General features: G+C 34.2%; 2 protein-coding genes across 3 annotated transcripts; both read right to left on the reverse strand.

Moving 5' to 3' along the window:
* Positions 1-152: 152 nt before the first annotated feature.
* LOC148616256 (heat shock 70 kDa protein 12A-like) lies at positions 153-6,503 on the reverse strand. 2 transcript variants are annotated; one of them, XM_088583126.1, is made up of 5 exons: positions 6,096-6,503; positions 5,205-5,411; positions 4,719-4,833; positions 3,867-4,213; positions 153-191 (listed from the first exon to the last, which is right to left on the reverse strand). In XM_088583126.1, exons 1-5 carry the CDS (start codon positions 6,396-6,398, stop codon positions 168-170), a joined length of 996 nt encoding a protein of 331 aa, XP_088439252.1. In that variant the 5' UTR covers positions 6,399-6,503; the 3' UTR covers positions 153-167. The 2 variants fall into 2 exon arrangements, with proteins under 2 accessions (XP_088439252.1, XP_088439251.1); XM_088583125.1 differs by lacking the exon at positions 153-191 and having other exon boundaries at positions 2,992-4,213.
* A 1,011-nt stretch (positions 6,504-7,514) lies between these two features.
* Positions 7,515-9,549, reverse strand: LOC148616257 (dual specificity protein phosphatase 3-like). Its single transcript, XM_088581582.1, has 3 exons — positions 9,299-9,549; positions 8,766-8,977; positions 7,515-7,754 (listed from the first exon to the last, which is right to left on the reverse strand). The coding sequence occupies exons 1-3, from the start codon at positions 9,463-9,465 to the stop codon at positions 7,558-7,560; spliced, it is 576 nt and encodes a 191-aa protein (XP_088437708.1). The 5' UTR covers positions 9,466-9,549; the 3' UTR covers positions 7,515-7,557.
* Between the last annotated feature and the right edge of the window lie 923 nt (positions 9,550-10,472).

Genomic DNA, 10,472 nt, shown 5'->3' on the forward strand with positions numbered 1-10,472 from the left:
TTACAATCATGTTTGTGATGCAACATTGTTATCATGCAATGTACATAAAATGTTAAAAAATATTAAAAAAAAAAAAAAAAAAAAAAAAAAAAAAAAAAAAAACATTTCAAAGATCTTTTGCTTGGTTTGTTTCTGTCTTTACTCTTTTATTTCCCTTCTGAGACTGTTTAGTCCACTGCATGATAATGATCCTGCAGAAAAATAGTCTTATTATCCATTGAAACTCCTTTGGTATCATTTCCTTCCTTTTTCGTTGTTTTGATAATAGTATCAATCAAAATTATTTAAAAGGGTTGAAATCAGTCGAAATTAAGGTTTGATCCACAATCAAAATGCTATTTAGTTCAAAATTAATTAAATTGTGAATTGTGGGTATATCAACATTAATGACACCACAGTACATAGTTACTTGATTCAAAATTTCCTGTATTGTCCAAAGAGAATCAACCAATTAGCGTATTTTAAATCAAATGACATGCCTTCAATGGCAATAACTTCAACAAGAAATCATTCAACTTGAACCCAGTGGAGGCTTTTGTGTGCACGATATTACTGATTATTTCCTCAATTTGTAGTTTATTTCTGTCTAATATGGTTTTCAAGATGTTTGCTAAGAACTAAGTCATTTTTTCACTGTTCAAGGACAATAATACTAATAAGAAGTCATCCAACAGCTTCGACCAAAATGAAAACGGGAAGGCCTTATTGTAAGGATCATTTCAACAATGGGTAATCTCTTTTCATCTATAAGGATTTCAAGTAATAAGCTAAAAAAAAAAAATTTAAATCACAATATTTTACCTTCCTGGGGCAATAAGATGCATCATAGAATTTGACCAAATTGAGAATATAGAGCTCTTCAAGCTGAAAAAGCACGGTCACATTAATTGGAGACTAGTTTCCTGAAGTGACCAGTAAAATTCACTTTTTCACTTTTTTCACAAAATTTCTTGAATATTCCTAACAATTTTCAAAGTTTAAAATCATAAAAAGAAGGTTAGTTTTCGGTATTATTATAAGTATTTTGGAAGCAGGTGTTTCACAGAACGTATCAATTTATAGTACATGGACATCGACGGTACTGTAACAATGCAACTTCGGCCGAGTCCGTGAGGAGTCACCCGAGGTTTGCCGATTGAAATGGTCTGTACCAGAGGTTATACCGGATTGATGTTTGGATTGTAATTTTCTACACTTATTAGGGATGAATTACACTTTTTTTTTTAATAAATTGGGTATTGTCATGGGAGCTGAATAACCAAAAGTAACTGATTAGTGTAATTTTCTCCATACCTCCTTATTTTCAGAAAGTAAGTATTGAGTTTTTTTTTTAAACTCACCTGGAACGGAAGTCGATGTGAACTTTCGTCATTACTGTGAATCTGTCATCATTTTTCGTAGATAAATCTTTTCCTCCACCGCTCAGTGGATTATTTTCAAATTTGGACACCATGCAACATCCTTGAGATATTTTTTTATTAACATGACGGCCATTGCTATTTTAGGCCACATGGGTAAAGTCCCCGATTTCTACATATATATCAAGAACTAAAAAAGCCCCGTGCAGGTCCGGGTGTTAAAAGAATAGGCCTGCAGCAGCGCTAAGCTTATCGTATAAGGCGACTAAATAGTGCTCAGAAACCTAGCCGGGGGCTAGGCGCTCTGCCCACAGCAACTGGGATGTGTGCCCCAGGTGGTGGAATGGGGTACCCCTGGCGTGTTACATGCTGGGGTTGTCAGGCTATAATACGGAAAACCTGACCGCAAACCATAGTGGTGCACCGTGTTGGGAAAGATGCCACGTTCCTCGCACGTTAAAGAACCCTGCTGTGGTATTCGATAGGAGTAGGAACCTTTGCGCTCCGCCAGAGGAGGCTAAATTGCCCGACCTTACCCACCCACCCCCTTTTTCCAGTGGCAATCAAAATTTGTCGGCCCCATTATCCTTGTGACCCATCCTTTTTTTTTCATTTCATGTTCATTGTCTGAATATAGCTGAAATATTGCTGCTCGGACGTTAAACCCCAACAAACAAACAAACAGAACTAAAAAAGATACTGAGACATAAATAGACTGTCCCTTTTTACCTTGAAGAGCTCAATAAAGTCTCCATTTGGTCGAATTCTATGACGTCATTGTCCTACGGAGGTTAAAAATTGCGATTTTAAATAGACGAAAAGAGACTTCCAGTTGTTGAAATGATCCTACCAGTCTTAATTTGGTCGAAGCTTATTAATATTATTGTCCTTGGAAGACGAAAAATGACGTTTTGTTTTACAGTTTTAATAGAAAACATCTTGGAAACCATACTAGACTGAAATCAACTTTCTAATGATGAAATAATCCGTACGATTGTCTCTACAAAAGTTTCAATTGCGTTGAAGTTGTTGGATGACTTCTTGTTAAAGTGCCTTTGAAAAAATAGCTATTTTGCAGTTTCTGGGTTATATTTGTTGACCTTAGCAGATAGGGAATAAAAAAAGTTTCAGTTGCTTGTTCCTGATTTCAGAGACACCCATAGTATAAACTTCAAAAAGGTACAGGAATGAATTCCAGTTGATCTCAAAGTCATCTACGGACCCATGCTCAAAAATCTTACCGCGCACAAATTTGTATGAAACGGATGTTTCATATTTAAGAATTTTCAGGGAGACTGCCTTGCATAGTTTTGACCCGTAGTATTGTGTAATGAACAGTTGGCTTATTGCGTAGTTTACAAATTTAGTACTAAGACCTTACCAGTGTATAAAGTTTTTAATATCCTTTAAATTAAACATACACAAGTTAATGCGACAAATTTCTGTTGGGGATTTTAGTGTAAACAATTAAAATACAAATGGTATTATACTTTAAAATGTATTTCTATGTCATTATGGTTTTGAATGAAATTTTAATTTTCCATTTTTAAACTCTGACCGCAGAATATCTTACGGTAAATATGATTAAGAAACTAACCAAACATGGACGAATATCAAAGCAACAAGACTTGTGTTTAATGGCAGTATAAATTGAATAATCTGTGACTCGATCACTACCAAGTGAAAAAGCATTAAGATCTTTTTCGGACAAGTTGAAGTTAATGCTAATTAACTAGTGAAAGTTTGAAAAAAAAAACGCAGGTTGGAAAAAAAGGAAAAACTTCATTTTTGTTTTATACTGTAATCCAGCGACCGGTTACATACTTCCTGGATCCAATCCCTTTCCTTAGTCCGTTTGTGTGCAACTACCTTAATTTCTGTGTTTCCGAACTCGAAATCTACCAGAATTTCCACTGAGTAATTTGACGGTTCATTTAGATCAATTTTTATCTCCGCCAATTTCTTGCATCCGTTATCGTCTATGTATTCAGGGTTTTCATATGGACTGTAATATACACGCAACTTAGCGAATTCTTGATTTTTGTCAATGGTTTTAAAAGTATGGGAGCGTTTTTCACCAAGGGATACTCGCGTTTTGGCGGAGACCAATTGATGGAAAGTGTCCGAACAACGCTTAACCCCATTGACCCATATTGCCCTGCTTTTATGATGCTTTGTTGGATCAAACCTTACACTGCTTGCGATCCCATACGTATACTTTAGTAACCTAGAACATATGACATCGGGTTTATGTCCATACGTTACAGCCCCTTTCAAAACTGCGGTTGAAGCCTCTTCCACTGTTTGAACTCTTCCGGGAAATATTTCCTTTAAAGCATTTTGGACAATAGACGATTCAGATAGTCCACCGACTAAATAAAATGTATCAACGTCATTTGAATCGCAAGCTTCTAATGTGTTTTGTATTAATGACTCTATTTTTTTTATTGTAGTTTTGAACATTGAAAGATAGAATTCCTCTTTAAATTCTAATTTATCTTTAAATACTTTAAGGCTTTCTGCATGTTTCGATGTCCCCAGTAAATCAATGAAGTTCTTATTCTTGGTATTTTCCAAGCAAAGGGAATTAAATATTGCAATTGGAATCTGCAATCGTTTTGAGGTAGAACCGGATTTCTTTTTGAACTCTTCAATAGACATCTGAAGATCTGAATATTCTTCTAAGTAGTCTTTCTTTAGCTTTAACATCATGTCAGTTCCCATCACATCACGAAAAATGTGTAAAAATGCATTATCAATATCTGTACCACCGCATTTTTCGCCACATGGAATACATATATTTTTCATCTGGCCATCCTGTAAAACTTCCTGAACAACTGTATCGGTAGTGCCGCCTGAAAATTAAATAATTCGAAATAAATACAAGGTCGTAGCCAAGGGGAGGTGCGACGGGTGCGATCGCATCCCCTTTTAAAAAATACTTTGATTTACATCTTAGCCTGTAATTAAAGAGAAATCATACCAGGTAACCAAGTAAAATTGCTTATCGGTGATCAGTTTGCACCCTACCCCCATTCAGAAAACCTGGCTACGGCCCTGTAATATCTGGCAAAATTTAATGGGTTGTGTAAATTCCAATATGATAGATACTCGCAATTTTATACTTTGGAAAACATTACGGACCCAAGGGCCGACATTTTTATTATTTTCTATACACAATAATATGATTTATTTTTAGACAACAATTTGTCCGTTTTTCATTTAGGCCAGAGCAGATTTACTTGAAAAAAAGAATTGTCAAGTTATTATTGAATTATTATAGGGGATCTTGTCGAATAAAACAAGTAGGATATCGTGAAAAAGAAACAAAAAGTCAAGTTAAGAATGTAACTAAACAACCTCCAATGTCGACAAGTAGGAACTTTTGCTGTTTTTGAATGAAGCCCTTTGTCCAACAGTACACTGCTGCAGTCTCAGGCTCGTGGGCCAAGCAAAGGTATTTCCCGAGACCAGCCTGAAATGGTGAATTTACCGTTTAAAATTGCGTCTAACCAAAAAAACAAGAAAAAAAAAGAAAAACAAAAAACAAAAAACAAAACAAAACAAAACAAAAACAAACAAAAACAAACAAAAAAACAGCAAACCAAAAAAAAAAAACAAAACAAAGAAAAAAAACAAAACAGCAAACAAACACACGACATAATTTCAAAAACAGCGAAAAACCTTTATAACAACAACAAAAAATACAAAAGCAGTCATCTGAGCTTGAAAATGGTTTTCTTTTGTTTCGATTCATGTTGAGTTGATAATTTCTTACTCTTAAAAATAAATCACACACCAGCACTCACACACACAACCAGACTATTATTTTTGCCGTCTACACACCTTTTTTCCGCACTGTCGCATGAAATTCTTTGCTGCCTCTGACCAGATTGTAGGCACCGTAAGCACCCATGATATCATATTCTCTTGGAACTCAGGATGTGAAGCCTTGAAGTGGTCACTCAAGACTTTTATGGAAGCAATAAAAACCGTTTCTGCCTTGAGTGGTTTTCCTGAGACATCTTCAACCACGAATCCATCTTCATTTACCTACATGCATTAACATGTTATCAAGGATTAATTCGGAAAGAGATTAAGTTTGCGAATATGGACCGTTACTTTAATCGACACTGCATATAATGGGAAAACGAACGGATTATGGTGAAACACGTAAAAACCTACACCAGATAGTAAATACATGTACTTTCAGTAGAATCATTTCATCAGCAGAATAGACCCGTCAGTGAAAGGCCTTTCTTAATTTGTAATTTATCCACTTTTCATTCAATTTCACGGGCACCAGATGTACTTTTGTTCATTATACATTGTAAAATAACTAATCTTAAATCAAGTAATATGATGTATTGAAATATTACATTTTAATTGGTGATTTTATCAGCTAAAGTGTTTTAGTGGTTAAAACTCAGTTCTTCATACGATATACACATCAATTCTATGTCTAACTATCCACAACACAATATTAACAGTATTTCTTTTTTGTGAACCAGTGGGTGGAAGTATGATGAAAATATAAACGTGATACTGTTTAACACAAACTCGTTTTAAGTGTTTACGCACAACTTTTAAATTTATACGCAAATCAAAATACTTTTTTCTAAGGGAAAAAAAAATTAAACGTGTCAATTTTAATAAATACTAAAACCAAGGCTGATGTTCTTAGTTTCATGTATGAATGAAAATAATAACATTAGAGAACGTCTAATGGACTTTTACCTGTTCGCTGTAAAGATTCATCTTGAACTTTTCGAAAAAATAATATTCATTTTGTTCCTTGTTTTTTAGAACTTCTTTAAATTTCTCCTTTGCCTCAAATCCAAATGCAATGCAGTCCTTCTTTTGATCAAGCAGGATACAGGTCGGACATTTTACATTTACTTGATTGGTTCCAGTCCATATTTGGTTAGCATAAACAATGGCTGGATCTTTTTTGAAGTCCTTTGCTGTTGAAAACGCGTAACCACTAAATGTTGTTCCCAGATCGATCGCTACAACCACAGAAGGCGGGGACATAGACATCGCATCTTACGCTGTCAAGCCATGTATATTTAAGAATTTTTCAATGTAAGAAACAACAAGGAAGAAATATAATTCCGTGATTTAAATAATATTGATGTCTACTTCATGGTTATACAGTTATGACTATTGATTATTGAAGTATTTCTTAGTGTTAAGACACGATTCTCGGAAGTGTGGCGATTTCCAATTGATATTATATTTGCTCTGAATTTTTGTTTCACATAGAGGGTATACTAATATTATTATTATACATGTATTCTATTTCAGTTTTGAAAGATTTTTTGGTTGACAATATATAGTAACAGCAGCCATGTTTTTCGTTTGATCAAAAATCCCCACACAGTTCAATGCAGGATATCCCAAGAAACATTCATACCAAGTTTAGTTCCAATTGGTCAAGTAGTGTCAGAGGAGAAGATTTTAGAAAGAAATAACATCAACATAGCAAAAAAAAAATGTCGAAAAACGGCAATTACTCCAACATGGCGAAAATTTGACCACAGATAGATCTCATCATGCTGAACACTTTTTTCCAGCCAGAATTTGGCTAAACCTAACGATTTTGGAGATAAATGCGAAAAACTACTGTCTGACCCCTATGTTCTATTTTTAGTAACGGCGGCCATGTTTTTCGACGGATCAAAAATCCCCATATCACTTCTATGCAGGATACCCCATGAAACATTCATACTAAGTTTGGTTCCAATTGGTCGAGTAGTGTCGGAGGAGAAGAGTTGTTAACGACGCCAACCAGGGGCGGATCCAGGATTTTAGTTGGGGGGGGGGGGGGCGTTAATTGAATTACATGCCGTGCAAAGCAAGGCAAAAAGTATTATAATGTAAAAATGGTGGTGAATTTTTTTCCTACCGATTTAGGGGGCGTACGCCCGGTACGCCAGTCCTTGGATCCGCGCCTGCCAACGACGGCGACGGACGCGAAGTGATGGGAATAGCTCATACGGTCTTTGGCCAGGTGAGCTACAAAGGGGTATTGAATCCTTGTCCCAAGTACTTGGAAAGTTATCATATAATGGTCTTCAAATGAAATCTTAATTTTTAATAATAAACATCACAAACAACAAATAAAACTACAAAATCAATCAATCAAACAAACAAACGAGCAAACAAACAAACAAACAAAAAAAAGAAATTATGTAGTTCATTGTTCTGATCCATATAGCTTTTTATTCAGCACGCATAATTGTCTGATGAGGCCATCGTGTGGTAATATCCTCCGTTTCTTGGCAACCAATGTTGCAGCCTCTGTTATAGTCATACCACGTTTGGTCATCAGATATGCAATGGCCACAGCAGGTGCCTTTCTATATCCAGCATTGCAAAACATGAACACTTTTCCTGCAAGTGAAGACAATTTGTGTTTGTATACCAAGTCTTTAACTTTTTTTTTAATATAAGCAACAATGCAAACTGAAATGACAGAGACTTGCTTCAAAAAACAAAAAAAAAAACCAAACAAATAGCCAGTGCAAGTTTGAATCTATTACAATTCGAGTTGAATAATGACATATAATGATATAGTGTTACCGTGAATTGGTTGAGCTCGTTTTAGTTCGTCGTGAAAATTCGTCTGAACAATTGTAAACTTTGTAATGATTACTCGGGATTTTCATATATGTGATATACTATAAGGAGAAAAAAAACATGTAACTCAATATACCCCATTACTTAACTATGTAGATTTTCAAATAGATCTAACGTGTAACAACCAAAAATTTATTCACAATAAGAAAAAATCAATTTTATTCGTATTGTTGTTTATTGTTCTTTTGTTACAACCAAAAATTACAGAAAATGTTCACCCCGTCAAGAGATCGATAATATAAGTCAAGCACTACTGCTGGACCTTAAGGATCGTGAACCACTAATTATTATCTTTTTAGTTATTTTTTTTGTTACTATTCATCATTTACAGCAAAACTGCAAGGTTTACAAACAAAACAAAGGTGCTTTTTCAAAATGACCACCAAATACAAAGTATATGTATCATGTTTCATTGGTGTCGGGAAATGCTGAGGGCAACAATTCGCCCTATGCATTTTTATTTGATATAACATTTGAGATGTTGTATCTAATATAATTTTTCGGAGTTTTTATTTTGATAAACCCACTGTTGAAAAATGACAGAGTTTTACCAACAATCGTGAAGGAGGTGGTTAATTTGTTAATGCAGTATTTCAATGCAAATGAATATGAACTCACTTCGCTGTAAAGCACTGTTTCTAGTTTTTTTTCGCTACCAAATAAATAAATAAATAAATAAATAAATAAATAAATAAATAAATAAATAAATAAAATAATTTTGAAATAATTTAAAAAAAATAATGATTTGATCCAACTTTGTCTTACCTCCTTTGCGGACAGTCCTGTCGATTAGATCAGCTGTTTCTATGAATACGGGTATATAATTCTTCTTAGGTTCGGCCTCATCTGAGATGTCAACCGGATGGTAAAGTAATCCTAAGTCTCGGTAATAATAAGAACTAAGAAACTGTACATCAAAAGATATTACATCTGTGATCCCCATGTGTACCAACTCTTTCTTATTCTCTGCCTGCATGCTGTCAATTATAAAAGATAGTCCTTATTGCATAAAATAACGAGGACACTATTTTGAAAGAGGTGTGAAAAAGAGAAAATGCAAATTGAAAAAAAAATGGGAAAGGTAGGGACGGATCCAGAGATTTTGGAAAAAAAATGTGTTAGAAGGGTTTCAGAATATAGTGTTCCAGGCTATTGTTTGTTAATTTTGCCTTCTGAATTTTGCACAAAATGGACAAAAAAATTTCCAAAAAAAAATGTAAAAAAATCCCCGGACCCCAATGACCCGTCACTGACAGGAGAATTTCTTATCTAAATATTTTTTGCAAACTAGTACTCACTCGGTTCCAATAAAAATATCCGGGTAGAATTCCGTACAATGTGTCATTTTCGCGTCGGCATCTCTGTCTTTGAGATAATTGGCGACAGACAGAAACAAATCATTGTCATAATCCATAGCTTCCCTGGTCAATGTCTGACTAATATACATTAAAAGGCTCTTTGTCATTTAATTTTATGTTGAAAAGTGAAATAAACATTTTATAAGGAAAGTGTTTATATTTCAATTATGGGGTGCTGTAAACAAGGGGGCTATTTGAACCATACTCTCAAACAAGATATGTACACTTTCTTAGTATTTACTTTTAGAAAATTAACGTGATTTGAGTACACATCATCGTCATTTCACAGACATTTAATAGTTTATGTATTTATAACATGCTTGCATTGTAAGTGTTTCTTGACTTCCCAACCTTTGAACTTGATTAAATGTCATATGAACTTTATTGAAAAATACATAAAAGTACTCTGAACAGGATATAACACTCACATCTAAATAAGTGACTGCCTCGTGGAAAAGGTGTTTCGCATGTACAATGGTGGAGTTCAGTGATAGCAAACAGTGGCCGTTGCTTTTCATTAAAAACCTGAATATTTCCTCTGCATGTCTATAGAAGCAAGGAAACGCAAATACTCGTCAAAGGTGATATTTGCAGAGTAAAGACGTTTTTTCCTGTACTTTATCTAATCATCACAATGTAAATATCGGTAGAACCACGCTAATATTTACCATCACCAAACCAACACTCAACATAACAATAAAATTGTCAGGCATATCAACCTTAACTAAATAAATAAAGTAATAATGTAGAAAATGTTATTGGAACATAACTTTTTTTCGAGTGTAATATCGTGACCGAGAAAAAAACTGGCACATATTACTATGAAGTTAAGTCCTGTTATGTAAGCGACACTGACACCGAACACTGTACTTCATTTATTCATATTTATATCTATGAAATAAGATATCTTATTAAAATTCTTTATCGTATTTCATATAGTAAAAAGCTCTTTTTAAATTAACTTATAGAGTTCTTTTTAAAAGATATCTTCTAAAGTATATGAGATTTATTTTATAAATTGACTACTGTTCATCGCTGTATTTCTAAAACGTGAAAAGTCACTATCATTCTCCATGGTTTCTGCCTATTGCTTGTTCGCATAAATCATTACATG

The sequence above is a fragment of the Perna viridis genome, chromosome 5 (genome assembly GCF_037379345.1).
Source record: "Perna viridis isolate PV_CMFRI_1.1 ecotype Kerala chromosome 5, ASM3737934v1, whole genome shotgun sequence".
In the NCBI taxonomy this organism is placed as follows: domain Eukaryota; kingdom Metazoa; phylum Mollusca; class Bivalvia; order Mytilida; family Mytilidae; genus Perna; species Perna viridis.